Source organism: Xyrauchen texanus, chromosome 9 (genome assembly GCF_025860055.1).
Source record: "Xyrauchen texanus isolate HMW12.3.18 chromosome 9, RBS_HiC_50CHRs, whole genome shotgun sequence".
NCBI lineage: Eukaryota > Metazoa > Chordata > Actinopteri > Cypriniformes > Catostomidae > Xyrauchen > Xyrauchen texanus.
Window position 1 is genome coordinate 43,288,940 of NC_068284.1, and position 20,884 is coordinate 43,309,823.

General features: G+C 38.2%; 1 protein-coding gene across 3 annotated transcripts; it reads left to right on the top strand.

Moving 5' to 3' along the window:
• The first annotated feature begins 822 nt into the window (after nt 1–822).
• LOC127649042 (semaphorin-4E-like) lies at nt 823–20,799 on the top strand. 3 transcript variants are annotated; one of them, XM_052133929.1, is made up of 15 exons: nt 823–1,146; nt 3,331–3,673; nt 4,012–4,157; nt 7,683–7,745; nt 8,140–8,238; nt 8,329–8,428; nt 10,226–10,336; nt 12,496–12,647; nt 16,164–16,336; nt 16,779–16,935; nt 17,026–17,248; nt 17,832–17,947; nt 18,271–18,428; nt 19,913–19,965; nt 20,052–20,799. In XM_052133929.1, the coding sequence occupies exons 2-15, from the start codon at nt 3,562–3,564 to the stop codon at nt 20,684–20,686; spliced, it is 2,298 nt and encodes a 765-aa protein (XP_051989889.1). In that variant the 5' UTR covers nt 823–1,146; nt 3,331–3,561; the 3' UTR covers nt 20,687–20,799. The 3 variants fall into 3 exon arrangements, with proteins under 3 accessions (XP_051989889.1, XP_051989891.1, XP_051989890.1); XM_052133930.1 differs by lacking the exon at nt 823–1,146 and adding an exon at nt 2,939–3,013; XM_052133931.1 differs by lacking the exon at nt 8,140–8,238.
• The last annotated feature ends 85 nt before the right edge of the window (nt 20,800–20,884 follow it).

Here is a 20,884-nt window from a genome sequence, read left to right on the forward strand (position 1 = left end):
AGGATATGATAACACTTTTTTTTGAAGAAGTTATTTTGAATATTATCTTAATTTGTTACAAAAAAAAATATTTTGGATAAATTTACAAGTCTTTCCTTATAAATATTGTCCCTATATTTACACAATATCACTATAACCCCCTTGTAGCATTTTATTCCAAGCATTTGGGCCTTCATTTGGGCCTTCAAACAACCCTCCGTTATTATTTATTTTCACACAAATTGTGTTCCTCCGTCAATATTAAATTAAAAGATATTTATTTTTCCAATCTTGATACACTTTGTGACCAGACAAAAAGCTAATTTTCCTTAATGTGTGCCTTAAGCCCCGTTGTACCCTTATCTCATTTATTTAAATACAATATACCTGAAATGTTCCCATTTTGACTGCTAGGTAAACAAGTGAGTATGTGTGGGTGTGACCAATCTATCTTCAATATTCTAATCTGACCAGTATGAAACAAGTTCTTCCTGATTGGCATGTTTGAAATTTGAACATGCACAAATTTTGTCGTAAATGTCTGTTTTTATTGTCCTGCTGTTTTGGTGGAAATAGGATGTACAATGAAGCTAAGGCACGAACCCTTATGTCTTGTTTTCTCCTTCAGTGTAAAGGGAAAAAGCTGTTTTGAACCTTTTTTATGTCAGGATATAAGATCAAAACATAATTAAACCTTTTGTGCACTTCAACAGTAAACCAGGTTTTCTTGAAAATCAGACCCTATCCTGCCCTACCAAGACAATACACCATTTCCTTGTTGTCTCTCTCTCTCTCTCTCTCTCTCTCTCTCTCTCTCTCTCTCTCTCTCTCTCTCTCGCTGACTCTTGTAGTGACTGGTTTTAGATTGAGGAGCTTTTAACAGCGTGTTTATCTTCTATTTTCTCACTGGCACAATAATGTCTTTCACATCACACTGCAGGATCTGAGCAGTTTAACTCTTTCTCAAACAAAGCAGCAGACACTATGCACTCCATTCACTGCGGTGCACTACAGAGACAGGACTCGCTACACACTTGTGCTTTCCTTGACTCTCAGACCACTTTGATTTGTTTGGCTTAGGAGGACTGGAGCAGTATGTGTGTGAGAGGGAGAACCACTCATGCAAGCACAGGAGAACTGAGAATCTAACTGAGAATTGGTTGTATGGTGAGTTGACCCACATTTCTCAAGCATTGAGTATTATTACGAGAACTTTGAACTGTTTTCTTCACACTGTATTTTCAAGAGGAACTGAGAGCACTACTGTAAGGCATTTTGTGGAAGTTTGTTTCCACACGTGGGAGATTTACAGTGATAACCATACTGTAAGTGAAGTATGTATGGTAAAGTTTTAAGAGTTTAAACAGGAAAACAGAAGTTATGACATAATGAAAAGTATGAAATTATGAACATAAATTGTCCTTGATTCCATTGAACATTTCCAAATCATGCTGGAATATCAGATTTTGCACAAACTTGTGAAGTGCATGCCATCTTAAGTGCCTGCTGTCATTGAAGTAAAAAAGAGGACATACCAAATGAGGGTATTTGTGTGTGAGAGTGGGCAGGTTTGCAGTAGCAATGGACTCAATTTCTAAAAATGAACAGCAAAACCTCTTTGTAGGAGCAATCTTAATAGTAAAAATTACAATTAGTAATCAAATTGTCTATTTTAGAGCTAGGGGGTCTAGTCGGAAACAATTATAGCCTATATTTGGAACTACAGATGTGAATGGGAAGTTCCCGCAAGAATATGTGTGTAAGCTTGTGTAAACGTGTGTGACGTAGTGAAATATGTGCAGTATTTAATCTCCAGCTCATATCCTCTTATATGTCAAAGGCGTGTATTGTTGTAAACATTACACTGTTGCAACCTGATAGTAAAATTAAGCAATCAATACTGGCTTTTCCATATTTTGGATGTTTTTTATTTCTAGATTCTGTGTATTGATGGTGGTTTAATACAGTATGTTGCGAGGAAATTTTGTTTTGTTAATTGCAATACATAATTCATAATTCACAAAGCTTTACCTGAGGATTTGTGTTGTCTACATGACTGGAAATGGTCCTACCATGATCAATGGAAACATGGGTAAATGCTTCATGCTGCAAAATGTATGTGTTTATAATTTTATTATGTGTGGCAACACATCATGTGCACTTGAAAAATCACTTTCAACAGCTTTTAAATGGCGAATGCTTACGTCTAGGAATAAAACGGGAAGTGTTCCTTTTAAGATGAAACTACACTTTATACAAGTGCATAGTGCATCATTTGGGTTACAGCTTAGGTCTAGTTTTAAAGTATTGAAGTTATCATTAATAATTAATTCCCCTATTGAGAAAACAAATGAGTATTTCTACTTCTGTTGTACACTGTTGTGCTCTATTGAAGGTATTGTGTCACGTACGGAAGCGGCAAAATGCTCAATGCTCAAAAATCCCATAGACTTACAGTACATTGAAGGAGGGACACACGCCATGTGGGTACCGCAATCAGGGTCATCATTTGGGCAGTGCAACCGGTCAGACTGCACCCCACCCTGCTATCAATACCAAGGGGGATCCCACTGCCCCCTCCCAGAATTTTAACTAGCTCTGGGCTCTGCCCAGGCTTGGGACAGCCCTGAATACAATATCTTAGAAACATGATGGTGGACTTTTTTGATGTGGGCCTGTTAGCAAACACCTAGCAACCACCCAGAGCACTATAGCAACCACATAGCAATGCAGTAAATACACTGCACAACAACCCACATAATCCTACATAGTTTAAATGACATTTTCACTTCTATTTTTAAAATAACATCCATCCAGCATTATTGGTCCTAGGTACTTGTGTACTCCTCTTTTATCATCATGACTAACAGTTTGTTAATTTTATGTTTTGGTTGCAAAATGTTTGCTGGTACATTGGCTCTTCCTGCCTCACAATGTCTGTTGGGTAACACCTGGTTGTGTCAGTACATTTCCAAAGAGTGCTTCTTGTGAAGATCAATTGTCTGAGGTTTATATTACACTTTTTTTTTGGCAGGTAAATGTAACGTTTCATACCTACTTTTAGCTTTTCAAATTTTTTTGCACCTAATATGAGCAAGCATCGCATATAATACAAATGCATATGTTTTGGTTTGTGAGTCATTTCATCTCAGGATGTGGTGTGAGGTTTTGTGTCTATGTGCTGTTCTTGCTTTTTTTGGTCCTGAGGATTTGAAAACAGAACTGTGTATCTCTGTCAAGGTCTCAGAGCAAAAGCTTTCATCATGCACATTAGCATCACTATAGCAGTGACATAAATACTGCTGCCAGCACCCTAGCCTCTTTACGCTTCTCTCTCTCACTCTCTTTCAGATGGTCTCACTGGGTTCTCTGATAGTTCTTTGAAGAGATTCTTTGCTGCTAAAGTCATATATCACAGTATGGAAGCGGTCCTGATTGAAAGAGGAGAGAAGGAAAGGATAAGAAAACTCTGACAGACAGACGGCAGAGGAATCTAGCACACTCTCACAGTCTTTCATACCGAAATCTCTGAGATTCTGACCGATTGTATATGTTGTAGTGGAGCGCTGGAGAATTTAAGGCATGTTTCTGCTGGCTGTTCTGTGCGTGTTGTACCTCTGGGGTCCAGCAACATTGACCGGGGGACTGGGATCGATACCAAACAGCATTCCACGGAAAACGGTGCCCATTACAAGTAAGTTTAACTTTTTCTCTTTCCTCGCAAAGTTGAATGTCTTTACACCATTGGAAAAAAGTAATGTGGCGATAACATGGCTCAATTATCAAATTAGGTAGTAATACCATGGACTTAAATATACATTGGCCCCAAAAAGTATTTGGACACTTATAGCACACTATAAAAATATATGAATTGTATTGTGTTAGGTACAAAATTTCAAATTAAGTGGCAGTACTGCAAACAAGCCTTTTGGCATTTATACTGTGTGTATATATATATATGGATGTATATATTTAAAAAAATCATCGATGTGCTATTTTTTCCTAAAATTGCATTATTTTTGTTGTTTCTAGGTAATGGATGCCGTTTGTTTCGTGAGGAGGGTGTTTGGAACTATACCACGATGCTTCTGAGAGAAGATCTGAACATGCTTATTCTAGGGGCCAGGGAAGCCATTTTTGCCCTCGACCTACATGACATTAGAGTGAAGAAGGCCATGGTAAGGTTATACATTTTTAGTTCTGAAGTTGTGATCATGATCATGTTGTTTTTTGTATGTTGTTACGTTAACCCTTAAATGCATACTTCTGTCTTTAGTGGCTGGGGACCTCATTCCACTTCCTTTACCTCATTCATATTTGGACCACTTTTTTAGTATTCCTCAAACTTTCTCTTATGAGTCATCTAACAATAAAAAAAATGGCAAAAATGTCAATATATATACTGTGTATACAGCCCTGATATATGCAGGATATATATATATTTTTTATAAACGTTTAAACCAAAAGTGTATTGGGTCTTTAGTGACTCAAGTGTTGCAATGTGTATTTTTTTATGATTATTTCATATCTGTTTAAGTGAACTATAACAATAGATCTATTTCTTTGCTTATTACAACACAATCGAGTAGTATATTCATACAAATGATTGCTATATCATGTTGATTTTCCAATGTTTGGTTCCCATTTGTATATACACATACATATTATACATGTTATTTGTTACTCAGGGTGGCTCTGTTGTTTCAGTGATTAAATTATATATATATAAAAATATATTCAGATAATTAAAATGCTTTACATTCCTGTAGCAGAAGAGTAAATCATTAATAAGGCCATACAAAAAGCAGCTTTAGAATACAATGTATTGTTTACTACCATATTATTGATCATAAGTAAATCATTTCACAACTGAATTTGTCAATCAGTTGTAGATTTATTATGAGGGCTTGTTTAAGGGCCCGTCAATTTACACCTGCGTCAGACGTCTCGGGTGTGTTGCGTCATAAGCATAAAATGTTTAGGTCACTGTGTCAAGTTAAATATAGTTTAATACTCAATCCTTAAACACATCTTGAGATCCCTAAGATCGCATTTGCGCTCCTTCGAGTGTTTTGAACGCAAGAACGTAACGCATTTTTGTGGATCGAGTAGTTACAGTGACGTGCGGTGATGTCTTAAAGAGGCTAGGCACTGAGATATGAAAGCCAGATTACCTGATTTATTGTTTAAGCTAATAATACGTAATAACAGTGAACGTTACGCACAAGTACGGCATATCAAGAAATGTAAAAATCAGGATGTATATCGTGTACTCTCTCTCTATCACAGACACACACACACACACACACACACACACAAGCGCGTAAACAGTGCACGTTACGCACAAGCGCGGCATATCAAGAAATGTATATGTATTTTATATATGTTTTATATATAATATATACGATTTTGTTAATATATCTTCATTAGATATTATTATACAAAATTCAGTAGTCAAAACACAGAACATATAACAGAACATAAGTTGTTTATTTTTTACAACATTATGTGCTTATTTTTTTATGTGCAATCTTCATCTATATAACAGAAGATACAATACAACAATCCTTTACCTTTTCATTGTGGTAGGTTATATACAGCTTCCTTTGCTCGTCAAGTGCAAGGTCGATCCGAGATTTTCCAAAGGTTTTCAGTGTAATTTGACACTGGATGTGAGCTGACGACTTTTCATGCTTGGTTAAAGCTGCGGGCAGGTTGTTCAAATCACAATATCCCGCTGAAGTCCAAACAGTCTTGACTGGTTGAAAAAAGCAGGCAGGGATAGCAGTACAGCCGCTGATTGTTAGCACAGCCACATAGCCAATCTTTTCTTACATACCAATCAGTTTGAAATGATCGGATAATTTTTGGGCCCTTTTGCTGTACTAGTCCATCTAAGGCTGGCGTAGACCTCCCTCTTGCAATTAACTCATATTTGGAATTAAAATCGAGCTTGGAAGTTGGAAAAAATTCTTAATTCCGTGATTACGGCCGGTGCTGTCATTTTGATTTTGAATTTGGCGGGGATTAGGCATGTACGCTAGATGTGGTGTAATGACGTTAGCTACGCAAATGTCCAGGAATATCTCGATTTTAATTGGTCCATGTCTGATACGTAACGGAGATGATTACGGGCATAACATATTTACAAAAGGCACAGCAGATTTGTGCTTTTTGCCGTTCATGTTAAAGAATACAGGATCGAAGTGCGCATGCGCAACATGGGTTTTCCGCGTGTCGTCTGCAATGAATGGACCGTAAAAGCACTGCTTATTCTACCATTTGTTTTTAGTTGATTATGCGTAACTGCTACATTTGTCATCATAACGTCTAAACAATTGGAATAACACACATATTGCATATATAAATCACAAGAATAAATACAAATACAAGTTTATTATTTAATAAACATTTTATTTTTGAATTTTGGCAGGGTAGGCAGTGCCTAGTTTGCCTACCCAGATCGCACGTCAGTGAGTAGTTACACTGCCTACTGAAGTGTTTTCTTCACTGTATAAACTGCGCGTTGCTCATACAGCTGAAATGTCACTTACTGCCCTCTGGAGTAAACAGGTGGTACTACAAGTTTGCATTTCTCAGAAATCTTCCTTATTATGGTCCGTGGGCATGCGATTAATTGCGTAAATTTTTTCAACAGCCCTAATATATATATTTATATATATATGTCATTGCTATTTGATAAAGAGGCAACATGGAAGTAAACTATAGCAAGTGTAACATATGAACAGTAATGATATGTCTAGTGACCTATGGGTGTCTATGTAGACTCAATAAGTGCCTCAGAAAATACATATGTATAGCGTATGTGTTATATGTAGCTCAATATGTGTTTGACAGCCAGTTGAGTCTCATAAAATTTCAGCTTGGAACTAATGAATCCCTTTTTCTCAGTTGTGTCATTATCTCCATGATATATAAAAAACAAAACAGGGTATTTTGTAGATTCATTTGTGATAGAGATACGTGTTGAGTCAGTGTATAGTAATATTTGGCAAATCGCCCTTGCCTTTAAGGGTTCAAGAAAGAGTTATTTTTCTTGCTGGCTACAAGTGTGAACTCGGCTGTCTTAAGTCTTCATGGTTTCTTATTACATTCACAATGGTGGCTCTCAGTATATAAATGATGAGCTAATGGATGAATCTCACCAAATCTCTTACAAACATGTCTGGGCTATATTTCACACCAAAAACAAAAGAAAGAATCTAGTGTTATATTTTGCTTAAATAAAATTGACTACTTTTAGGACCATTAAGATGATTTGCATTGTGACAGTTAAGCACATTGTCAGTATTGTTGTGTACATCATGACAGCATTTGCTCATTGAAATAAAAAGATTATAAATAACACAATAATACAATACACTATAATACAGTGAAAGAAAATAACTTAATAAAAGTAAGGAAACACAACTTATGGGATGTGCTTGGTTAGAAAATAATTCAATAAAAAATTTAATAATAATTAATAAAGAATAATGAACTTAAAATAATTATGTCTTATTTATTAAAGGTCCTTATTTTCTTCGTATAAATTATTATTTCTTATTTTCTTCATTTTGACATCAGTGTGAAGTGTGAGCTGCCTCTTTTCTTGAGATCCAGCCTTGTTGTAGTATTTTAAAAGTATTATAAATTATTTTTGGTATTTAGGGGTGATGTTATGTTTTATTTATTCTCGTCAGGTGAGCTGGCCAGTCACAAGCCTGCAGCAGAAGGATTGCTCTAATAAGGGAAAGGATCCTGAGGTGAGCTTTAAGTCTTTTTTTATCCTTTCATTTTCTCATACAAAACAATTAAAAAAAATTTTTTAATACCAATTATTAATGTCTTCATATAAAACATTTTTAATAGGAATGAATTTCCTGACAGACACAGTTATATCTAAGCAACATACCAGAAAGTGCATCCTGTGTGTAGAGATGACAACGTCAGCAGATATCAAAAATATATAAAGTGTATAAATTAGAATCCAACCGATTAGCTTATTGATTCGAAGAACTTTTAGCCAAATGTAGGAAGAGGAAGTGTTTGCAACAGTTTGGTTTGACATTGTGGTCAAAGGGTTTAGTAAGTGTTTTTCTTTGTAAATGACATGGCGCATATTTGCTTCCTTTCTGAACATAATTATTTATTTTAAAGAATGACTGCAAAAACTATATTAGAATTATTCATAAAAGGGAAGATGGCAGAATGTATGTTTGCGGAACCAAAGCATTCAACCCAACCTGCGACTACATGGTGAGTGTCACCTAGTGTTAGTAATTATACATGTAGAGTGCTCAATATACAGTTACAGTGTTTACAATGTTGCATGAAATGTTCTCTCAGTCTTATGCTGATGGTAAACTGACTTTGGAGAACAAACAAGAGGATGGAAAGGGAAAATGTCCATTTGATCCTTCTCAACGATACACATCTGAGCTGGTTGGTATGTACTTCCTCTGTTTTTACATCATTTTGAAAGGGGAAATTAGTGAAATACACTCCCAATAGTTAGCAGATAAGCATGTAGTACCTTGAATGAACATTAAAAATATACTACAATCACACTTTCGAAAGTATATACGTAACACTTTTATACATGTTAGCATGAAACAGGAGTGATAGTTTTATGCAATCTTTCAACTCATGACCATGTAATGTCTGTAACTTTCACATGATATCCACACAAGATTATCAGAATGTGACAAGACAAAACTATCTATAAAACACTGTTGTAGAAAACTCCACTTACAAACATTACATCAGTAGCTCATAGCCACAAGTTCCTCTACGGTTCATACATTGCCTGGCCATATAAAAAGTCATGTAGTCGGCTGGTGCGGGTCCTGATGCTGCGATACCGCCTGCCTGATGGTAGTAGTGAGAGCAGCCCATGGCTTGGGTGGCTGGAGTCTCTGATGATCCTCCGAGATTTTTTCACACAATGCCTGGTGTAGATGTCCTGGAGGGAGGGAAGCTCACCTCCGATGATGTGCCTGCAGTTCGCACCACCCTTTGCAGGGCTTTGCGGTTGTGGGCGGTGCTGTTGCCGTACCAGGCTGTGATGCAGCCAGTCAGGATGCTCTCTACAGTGCTGGTGTAGAACCGTATGAGGATGTGGTGGTTCATTCCAAATTTCCTCAGCCGTCTCAGGAAGATGAGGCGCTGGTGAGTCTTCTTCACAACGGCCTCAGTGTGGACGGACCATGTAAGTTCCACAGTAATGTGGACACCGAGGAACTTGAAGCTGCTGACTCTCTCCACTGGTGCTCCATTAATGGTGATGAGGCTGTGTCCTCTGTCTTTCCTCCTGAAGTCCACCACAAGCTCCTTGGTCTTACTGACATTGAGGGAGAAGTTGTGCTCCTGACACCATCATGTCACAATTTGAGCCCAATGAATCTAGGCATTGTCTTCCTGGAGTATGCCTGTGCAGTCAGTGAAGAAAAAATTTATTGATGGGATAACCTGGTCATTCAGTACATTCAGGTAGTCAGCTGACTTCATTTCATTGCAGCGTAATGTTGAAGACCCTAGACCAGATCAATTGAAGCAACCCCAGATCATAACACTGCCTCCAGAGGCTTGTACAATGGGCACTATGCATGATGGGTGCATCGTTCCATCGCTTTGGTATAGGGTAAATCTGGACTCATCAGACCTCATGACCTTTTCCATCGCTCCACAGTCCAATCTTTATGCTCTCTACCAAATTGAAGTCCTTTTTCCGATTAGCCTCACTAACAAGTGGCTTTCTTGTGGCCACACAGCTGTTAGTCCTAATCCTGTAAATTATTGTCACATTGTGCATGTGGAAATGCTCTTAATATAATTAAACATAGTTGCAAGTTCTACTGTCAATTATTTATGATGTGATTTCACCAAGAATTTTAGTGATCTTCGATCAGGATCATTCAAGATTTTTTCCCGACTAATTTATTACTTAAGAATTAATGCCAGAGGTTTGACAAAAACACAAGCTTCACCTGTCATCTTTCAGACACCGCAGAACCCAATAGATCTCCATTGTTTTTGCATTATTTTTGTAAATGTGTTTCCTGTTATTTTTTACAAATTGATGAGCGAGTCCAAATTATTTTCCGTGGTTATCAAAAGCATGCCTAAGATGCTGTCTATAGAGCTAATTAGCAGTAATTTTTGAGTGTTAATTTGGCATCTTAAGTGTTTAACATCATTCTTAGGCATCTTTGTATTTCTCTCTTTTGTTCTTTCCCTATTGCAGATGGAGCGCTGTACTCTGCCACTTCAATGAACTTCCGGGGCTCAGAGCCAGTAATGATGCGCAGCTCAGAGGAAACCATACGAACAGAGTTCACAAGCACCTGGCTCAGTGGTGAGATATAAATATTTATTGTAGCATTCTTGTCAACTTTCATGAACAAGACGTTTTTGCTAACAGAAATGTCACTGGATGTTTTTTTCTTTTCATCCCATTTTTTGTCAACTCTGTGATATCAGCAGTTTCTAAAACACAAATCACTCCCTCTGACACCAACACCCATTTCTTCCCCATTCTGAGGTTTGTTGTGACCTCTTGTCCTTATCTATGTGCTTTTATGCAGTGAGTTGAAGCCACAAAATGGGCAGATCAGATGTATAGTTGTATCCAAAAAAGAATCACACTAGGTTTTTAAGCATGCAAAATTACTTCTGACCTTGCACTGATGGGCAACAGGATATACAGGGTTGGAGAGTAACGGAATAAATGTAACGGGATTACGAATTTAAAATACAAAATATTAAAAACTGTATTTCACTACAGTTACAATTTATATCATTGGTAATCAGAATACAGTTACATTCAAAAAGTATTTTGATGTCTGAAGAGATTATTATTGTAATTTGTTTCATTTAATATTTAGTCTATTCAGATGTAAAACATTTATTTATATAAATGATGTGATCCAAAGTGCATTTGAACAGCGGTGAAACACTTTCTTATGATGTGTTACATTCATACGAGCAGACAGAGAAGTACGTTTGGAGCAGAATAAATAGAAATAAACCTAGTTTAAATTGTCATGTGAACTTTTAGCTTTATAATTAGCTAAAATGCTATTTCTAGCCATGCTATTTATTTTCTATTTTTTCTCTCTCTCCAGTTAGATCTTTGATATTAGGGCAAAAATCATATTCTTGATAATAATTTTTGAATTGTTTTCCTGTAAAAATATCTAAAAATCCTTAAAACAAGATCAGTTTGATTGATCTTGTTTTAGAAACAACACTGCAGAAGATATTTCGGTTTTTCAGAGAATGTATTTTTAACATGTGTATTTTGTCTTACTGTACTGGCAGAGTTTTTATAGTCAAAACAAGTGAAAACAATCTACCAGTGCTGAAGAAGTAATCCAAAGTATTTTTTTGACTACAAATTGCATTTTACAGCATGTAATCTGTAGGATAAGATGGTACCATGTGACAAAATGTTGCTTAAATACATTAAAGAAAACTTGAAAATATCTTAGAAACATGAGAATTACTATGATTTTTGTGTGTTTTGCTCTCTATTTGTGATTATACTTAAAGGCACTTAAAATGTTCTTACTGCAGCTAATTTGGCTTTACAAATGCCATCCACGTGGGATAACCGATAAGACCAGTTATATTTTTAATGTCACTAAAGTTGTCGCAAAAGCGCATTCATGTACACTATTGAAGCCGAGTAGAACAGCATTACATTTATGCATTTGGCAGACGCTTTTATCCAAAGCGACTTACAGAGCCCTTATTACAGGGACAATCCCCCCGGAGCAACCTGGAGTTAAGTGCCTTGCTCAAGGACACAATGGTGGTGGCTGTGGGGATCAAACCAGCAACCTTCTGATTACCAGTTATGTGCTTTAGCCCACTATGCCACCACCACCTGGCTGTTGACTCGTAACATGTCACATTTTAAAACAAGAATAGAGGGATCAATAAATTATAAAACATTTATTGCAGTTGCCTGTATTCATGTAATCCATACAAAGTTACTGAAATTTGATTAAAGTATTTCATTTTTTATGTAATTACAAGTACTTGATTTTTGTAATCTGATTACATAATAAAGATTACCTGCAATCAGTTACTACCCAGCACTGGTTATTAATGATAAATAAAATTTTTAAATATATTAGCTACTGAATTTCCCGCAACACTGAAATCATGCTGTTTTTCAGTTCTTTATTCTCCTGTTTTGTGCCAAGAAGTCAATATCTGACCAGTAGATCCTCAGTTGTCAAACATCTTTTTGCCAACAGGTTTGCAGGTCAGAGTTCACCAAACGTGAACTTTGCTTCACAGTAAAAGATTAAACTTCATTGCACGTGCTCACACCTACAATCTCCCACTTTTGCATGCTTATGAATGCAAGTGTATGGAACACAGTTTATTTGACCACACTTTTAATGATTGTTTGACAAGAGAAATTCACTTTATATACAGGAAAATATCACTGATATTTGAAGGATCTCATGATCTCTTTGTGTTTTGTTTGATTTGCCATTTAAGAACCTAATTTTATCCACATGGCTCACATACCGGAGGGAGAAGAAAGTACGGAGGGAGACGATGACAAGATTTACATCTTCTTCAGTGAGACAGCAGTGGAATATGACTCTTACACCAAGGTGGATGTGTCTCGGGTGGCACGCGTATGCAAGGTAATCACCCTTAGAGTCATAGATCTGTTGTCAGATGTATAGTCTGAGGAAACCTGTAAGACCCATTCATCAACTGGCATTTGTTCTTAAAGATGTGTACATCCAAAGGCAGACAGAAACATAATACTACTGCCGTACTTGAATACAATTGCACTGAATACTTTCGAAAGAAATTGTGGAAAGGTGTGCACCAAAGATGGCGCCATTGTGTGTGGCTTGCCGTCTGTCACTGTCATTGCTGTGTGTGTTTTTGCTGTTTGTCTTGCTTTTTGCTCGGGATGTCGATTCCCTGCTGGTGTATGATCGCCAAACACTACTGGATTTGCGATTTTCTGCTGAAAATGTAGTAAAATTGGATGATGGTGGACGTGAAACCTTGCCCCCGCTCCTGGCGAGGTTCCCGGCTCACCTTTGGCACACCCCGGCTCCACCTTCTCGGCGTGAGCGCCAAAGAAAGCGCCCCTGCCGCCGGGGAAATCGTAGTGGCCGGCTGGTGAGGTTGAAGGCCCGTCTTGCATGGTGTTCTAGGCCTTTTTGGACTGAGTTTGGAGTCGTGACTAGCCTCGTTATTCCTCGGCGCTCGCTGGACCCTGTCGGCGCCTGGCGGATACCTGTCGTCGGCCCGGAAGAGGTGTTCCAGCCCCGCGGCCCCTGCTCTCCTCGTCCCCGCTGGCGCGGAGTCAATCACAGCAACTTGCGGTCTCTGTGTCGGGTATAAGAGTCATTATAAATGTAAGCAGATATTGCTGTCATCCGCTTTCAGCAGCTTTGAGCTGAGTTTATTTGAGATTGGTCGCTCTCACACAGTGTTGTGTGTTGTGGTCTATCGGCCCCCCAAGTACAATAAGGACTTTTTTAATTATTTTTCTGATTTTCTGGCTGAAATCATGCCTAAATATGATCGTGTTCTTATTGTTGAGGATTTTAATGTTCATGTGTGTTGTCCTGATAAGCCAATGACAAAGGGTTTTCTAAACCTCATTGATTCTTTTAATCTTGTGCAATCTGTGTCTGGACCCACACAAGAACATGGACACACACTTGATCTTGTTTTATCATATGGTTTGCCTGTTCTTAATCTAGAGATATGTGACGCAGTGTTTTCTGACCATATGCCTGTATTATTTGAGACTGCTCTTGCCTGTCATACAGTTAAACCTCGCACTGCTGCAAGGCGCTGTCGCATGATTAACCCTTCCACTGCTGCTCAGTTCTCGGCTGCTTTCAGTCAGAACACCATCACCCCTGAGTCTGTATTGCACACAGAAGAGCTTAGCTCATGGTTTCAATCCACCTGCCAAACTGTTTTATACACTGTGGCTCCATTAAAATCCAGGAAGCCTAAAACTAAATCTGAGCCCTGGTTAAATGACATAACTCATGCTGCCAGACGTGAGTGCCGTAGAGCTGAGCGCAAGTGGAAGAAGGACAAACTGCAGGTGTCTCTTCAAATGTTAAGGGATTGCTGGCGTCATTTCCAGGAAACTGTGAAAGATGCCAAAAGAAAACATTTCACAGATATTATTCTGGCAAATAGTCGCAAGCCTCGTGTTTTGTTTAACACCATTGACTCACTTTTAAATGCACCACAGAATGTTTGTATGGAGGCATCCCCTGCTATGTGTGAAAATTTCCTTTGCTTTTTTATTGATAAGGTCACTTCTATTAGGTCTCAAATTGCGACTTCAGCTTTAGACCCTTCAATTTCTGTCCCTTGCTCGGTTGTTTTTGATCATTTTGAGCCGGTGACTTTTTCTTTTTTAGAGGAGGTAGTTGGTCACTTGAAGCCCTCGGGTTCTCCAAATGATGCTGTTCCCCCTCGACTATTTAAGGAGGTTTTCCCCACTGTAGGACCATCTGTTGTTGCAGTTATAAACAGTAGTCTGACCTCGGGTGTGGTCCCTGAAATTTTGAAACATGCAGTGGTTCAACCTCTGATTAAAAAACCTGCTCAGGATCCGTCAGTTCTTGCTAATTTCAGGCCTATTTCCAAATTGCCCTTCCTTTCAAAAATCCTGGAGAAGATTGTGCACAGTCAATTATTGGTCTTTTGGAAGAACATAATATACTAGAGGTTTTCCAGTCCGGCTTTAAAACCTTGCACAGCACCGAAACCGCTCTTTTAAGAGTTTTTAATGATATCTTTTTAGCAACTGACTCTGGCGACTGTGTTATCCTTGTGCTTTTGGATCTAACTGCTGCATTTGACACAGTGGATCATGAGATATTGATTTCACGTTTAAGGCAGTGGGTGGGCATCAGTGGCATGGCACTGGAGTGGTTTAGGTCATATATAGCGGATCGAACTTTTTGTGTCAGCATAGGTGAATTTGTATCCTCCACTGCTCCTCTCTTGTGTGGGGTCCCACAGGGCTCAGTCCTCGGCCCTCTACTTTTCTCTTTGTATTTGCTTCCACTTGGTTCCATACTTAGAAAGTACGGCATTTAATTCCACTGTTATGCAGATGACAGTCAGATTTATGTACCTCTTAAAAAGAAAAATGATAACTCTGTTGGACAACTACTCAATTGTCTCGATGACATAAAGGCCTGGATGGCTCTGAACTTTTTAAATTTTAATGATAAAAAAACAGAAGTGATGGCTTTTGGAGGCACCACTGGGACCCCGCCTGTAGATTTGGGCTCCTTGGCACCCTATATTAAATCTAACATTACAAATCTAGGAGTTAAAGTGGACCCTGAGCTTAAATTTGACAGTCACATCAAAGCTGTTGTCAAATCAAGCTTCTTTCATTTGAGGCAGCTGGCCAAATTAAAGCCAATTCTGTCAAGACAACATTTTGAAACTGCAATCCACGCCTTTGTGGATTACAAACTACACGGCTGGACTATTGTAATTCGCTATATGTGGGGGTTAGTGGGTCCTCCATCACCCGTCTCCAGATGGTACAAAATGCAGCAGCACGTCTTTTAACAGGCACACGTAAACATGAGCACATTTCCCCTATTTTAGCTTCATTACATTGGCTGCCTATTCAATTTAGGATCCATTTTAAAATTCTGTTATTTGCTTTTAAATCTTTAAATAGTCTTGCCCCGCCATACCTCTCTGAGCTTCTACACTCTTATAAACCCGTCCGCGCTCTCAGGTCAGATGATCAGCTGCTCCTGACTGTGCCTAAAACTAAGCGTAAGCTCAGAGGGGACCGTGCCTTTGCTGTGTCTGCCCCTAGACTATGGAATGATCTGCCTTTGCATGTAAAGCAGGCCTCTTCTTTATCTGTTTTTAAAACCCTTCTTAAAACCCATCTTTTCTCTGTGGCTTTTGACACCTAGTAAGAGGTTGATTTTATTTACTTGATTGTATTTGTTACTTTGTTTTTATTGTATGGTTATTAATTGTACATATGTTTATGTATATTTTTCTGTACAGCACTTTGGTCAACTTTGGTTGTTGTAAAGTGCTTAACAAATAAAGTTGGTATGGTATGGTATAATAGTGTTTCCTGTCTATGCAACATAGTCCCAAAAATGACATCATCTTGTCCTTCACAGGGAGACTTAGGTGGACAAAGGACACTGCAAAAGAAGTGGACATCATTCCTGAAAGCGAGGCTTGACTGTCCCATTCCAAACACCAACCTGCCTCTTCTGGTTCAGGATGTGTTCAACTGGTGCCATGGCAACTGGACCACCTGTGTTTTTTACGCTGTCTTTACCCCACAATCGTGAGTTTGATTCTTAAGCTCTTTGACTCAATGGATGGCTAATGTTTAAGGAGAAAAACGATTATTTAGGAGGACAAGTCTAAATTTGCTAAGTAAAACTCAAGCAAAATAGTATATAATGAGCATTCACAATGAATATGTCTTTGTGTCTGTCTGCCCTCTTTTACCATTGATTTCTATGTAAACATGCATTAGGCAAACGTCTTTGGCTGGCTATGCTTTCAGTGTCTCACACTGGAGCACCCAACCCAAACATAACCATAGCTTTTTCTTCTTCGTCTTTTTATATTTGGTTTAAAAAGCCCCTAAGTTTCTATATATAACATTTCACACTCTATTCAGCAAATCAATGTCCAAATATAAGGTAACATGGTCTTTAGGGCGATCAAGCTTAGTAAAATACTTACTGTAACATAATTGATGTGGTGTGTTTGACTGGCAGGGACTCCTCGCAACACTCTGCAGTATGTGCATACAGAATTGAAGACATCAGGAGAGTGTTCTCGAAGGGCAGATTTAAGAATCCTGTTACCGTGGATATGTCGTTTGTGAAGTGGATGATGTACACTGGCGATCTACCTGATCCACGACCCGGAGCAGTGAGTCTTTTGTTCATTTACCGTTTAACTCATTCAATAATACTGCTAATCAATCTAACTTTCCCTCACCTTTTTTTTCTTACATAATAGTGCATTGATAATCATGCCAGAGAAATGAGCATCACCAGGTCTACTGATCTGCCAGACAAAACGTTACAGTTTATTAAAGAAAAGCCTTTGATGGACCAGCCAGTCAATCCCTTTGGAAGGGGCCCTCTGCTGGTGAAAAGAGGTGCTGCTTTCACTAGAATTGTGGTGGCCACAGCAATAGCCGTGGATGGGAGCAACCATCAAGTCATGTTCATCGGCACAAGTAAAGATCCCTCGTGAATATGTCTGGTCAGACACATTATTGAGTGCATATTATTTTAGTCCATTTCTGCCCAGAAGAGCAAGACTGCACATTTTAAAATGGGTATATATCTTAAAAGTTAATTTTATCAACATTTGGAGTACACTAGCATATATGTAAATAGAGAAGTCTTCAAAGTTTACAGACAAAACCCACATTTTTACTTCATGGGATTTTTAAGACCACAAAGTGTCTGCATTGCCTTATCAAAGCTTATTGTTATTTCTTTAAAAGAAAGTCTATTAAGGATTGAATGAAATGCATTCTCAAAAGGTTCATTTATACTATTAAACACTTTCCAATACTGTTGTTATTCATTAACATTAGTTAACATGCAATAGCAAGTAGCTAATCATGGTTCATGGTTGTGATGTAAATTAAAGGTGGTTGACTTTTTTTTTTTCATCATCTCTATTCCTTCAATATGTCCCACCCAAATGTCCTGTTTCCAAAGGAAATATGTTAAGCCATTTCATGGGGTCTTTAAGCTCTTCAACTGTGTAAGCTTGTGTTTTTTTTCTCCATTGTGTTGTGTTTTGTACAGAGAGCGGTTCAGTTTTGAAAGCTGTGAATTATGATGGAGAGATGGTCATAATGGAAGAGATACAACTGTTTGAGCCTTCAGAACCTGTTAAGATCTTACGACTTTTGAACACCACGGTAACAAACAGACTTTTTCTCTAGTACATAGTTTCTAACTGAATTGTTATAGCATGGTACTAAAAACATGTATATCTCGAATGCACTGTAAGTCAAAGTGTCTGAGAAATGCATAAATGTCAGTTTACTGTGTGTTTATTTTCAGTATGTCACTGTGCTCTATTAGAGGAATATTTTTGGTTCAGATATAATATGTTCAACTATGGCATGAATCAACATTGTGTGTGGTAATCGCACAGATAATGTCCATAGACATTCATTTGAAAGTAACAATAGCTAATAGCTAATCTTCCTGTGTGTGTGTAATGTTTTCGCAAAAACAGCTCTATGTGGGTTCGGAAGTGGGCGTTGTGCAGATGCCTATAAATGAATGTGTGCGATACCACAGCTGTCTGGACTGCGTTCTCGCCAGGGATCCGTACTGTGGCTGGGACCTCAATTATAACCACTGTGCTACCATAAACAGCACACAGAATGCCAGGTAAAAAATTATATATTATTTACATATACAATAAAACCAGTGAGTTTGTGAAGTCCTAGACCCTGTCAAGAACTTATCCATGTAACCCCAAAACAATGTTATAAAAAATGTACTTTAAGGGACAATATTTGCCACCTGGATTTTGATTTTCAGGGCATTTTTTCTACCTTTATGTGTGCAAGTTTTTCTAACCATATAAAACAATCAGCATCTCGTCTATGTTAAATACATAAATGTAATTCATTAAAACAAATCCTCAAGATTGAGACTTCATTACTTCCTATCCTTAAACTTAAATCAACATAAACTCATATTTGAATGCGATAATATGTATAAATAGGACTATAATAGAGACTTAAGAACTATATCAAATGTTACAAATAAAAACAGAAAACTTAAATGCAGGGGCATTTTTTACCAACACATTTTGAATTTCAGGGGCTACATTACTAAATATGAATCTGTTAATAAAATAAAATAATAAAAATGTCACATTTGAAACCTAAAATGAAAAAACTGACCTGGAAATTAAATAGATTTTTATGACGATTAATATTTTTTATGTTGTGAAGAATACAAAAAAACAAATTTTATAGTACATTTATAGATTTGTCACAGTTTGTTGAGGCAGGAAAAAAGAACAAAAATACAAACCAAGACACCCACAAACAGAATGATAAACTCAAAATCAAATCAAAACAACAATGTAACTAACTGAAGTGACAGACTAGCACCAACCGACTGGGAAGACACAAATCCACAAAACAATCTAGCACAGGACTGAACACGAGAGGAGCTATTTATATATGGGGAAGGAACTAAGGAGGGTACCGAGGGAAGGCAGGTGAGGCTAATGAAATAATAACAAGGTAACAAGGGGGCGGGGCCTAGGTGTGAGACAGGAGAGCACATGGCAAACAATCCTAACAGAAGCCATGTGCTCACACTAACAAAAGAGCACATGCCGAATGAAAACAATCATGCGCCATGTGCTTGGATTAGTCCCACTGCATAAAAGACAGACAGAAGAGTGTATAGCAACAGAACTGAATCTGAAGCCATGTGCTCACAAAGACATGGAGCATGAGTGTCCGGATCCCGACACCAGATCCGAAACTGAAATAGACAGAAGTCAGGATCCAGATGCCATGCTCCTAACGTGAAACACAAAATGGACAGAATAGCGCATGTCAAGGAAATTCAACCCCAAGCTGTGCGCTCACACAGAAACACAAAGACAGACAGAGCACATGGACAGGAAATAAACCATGAACCATGTGCTCAACACAAACACAGAACAAGGATGTCAGGATCCCATCACCAACCAATAAACATAACTGAAAAAGGTGAAAGGATCCTGTGTGTCCTGGACATGTTTTCATGAGATTCAGCAAATCACCCTTGAGTTTGTTTTCTTTCTAGACCATTACTAATACTGCTGTTAGCATATTTCTCATACATGCGTAATGTTTTTCCTTCCACAGCACTGTGATTCAGAGTTTGAGAGAGGGAAACGCCAGTCAGTGTTCTCCATTAGGTTTGTAATAGATCCCATAGTATTGACAGTGTATGTCCTTGTAGACAAATGAAAAGTTACAGCTAGACCCAAACCTTGTGTTACAGGTAACAGTAAGACAGTGAACATCTCATTTTTCCCCGGCAATTCCGTTAAGCTGTGGTGCCAGCTGTATTCCAACCTGGCACAGGTGAACTGGCAGGTTAACGGACGACCAATCACCTCCTCAAACACCTTCCAGATCCTCCCAGACAGCTTGATGATCTTAAATGCCTCTGGAGACGCCAGTGGCCTCTACACCTGCAGTTCCATAGAGACCATCTCCCATAGGAAATACGAAACCCAGCATGCAGCATATGATCTTAGACTGTGGTCAGGATCCGGGACTACAGCATCACTACATCAACTTCATAATACACAGCACACCCTAGTGGTCATAGTGGTATTATTATCACTAGTATTGGCTGTGCTAGGAACTTGGAACCTGTACAAGGGTCATTTAACTTTGCCATGTTGTCATAGGAGGGTTAAGGATGCAGTGAACAAGTGCGAAGAAGAGCACCTCTCCCCTAACCAGGCTCAAAACCCTAAACCAGCATCATCAATGGACAACCTGAACAGCAATAACAATTCTAGCCGCCAGCAGTATTCTGACTCTAGAGAAACAGACAGACTTTCAATCATTGTTGGTTCGTCTGGTCAGGTATTACTTAAATATATAGACGATGAATCTGATATTTGAGTTTGTCTTTATGCACAATGCAAATAATTAGCCATTTATAAGCAGACCAAGCCCACTTTTGTTGGTTTCTCTTTTGCAACTAAAAACTCTCACTAAACTTGTTTTCAGATTCACTTTGTGTCCTTGATGAATCCAATCCTTGACTACTTATGCAATATTTCACAACAATGGGTCCTATGAACAAAGGAAAAGATACAG

Excerpts from the sequence above, each read along its gene's own strand:
- LOC127649042 (XM_052133929.1), top strand. The coding sequence starts at position 3,562 with ATGTTTCTGCTGGCTGTTCTGTGCGTGTTGTACCTCTGGGGTCCAGCA. Across the intron at positions 16,337-16,778 it reads GCTGTCTTTACCCCACAATC|GGACTCCTCGCAACACTCTG; the intron begins GTGAGTTTGATT and ends TTTGACTGGCAG. Across the intron at positions 17,249-17,831 it reads AGTCATGTTCATCGGCACAA|AGAGCGGTTCAGTTTTGAAA; the intron begins GTAAAGATCCCT and ends TGTTTTGTACAG.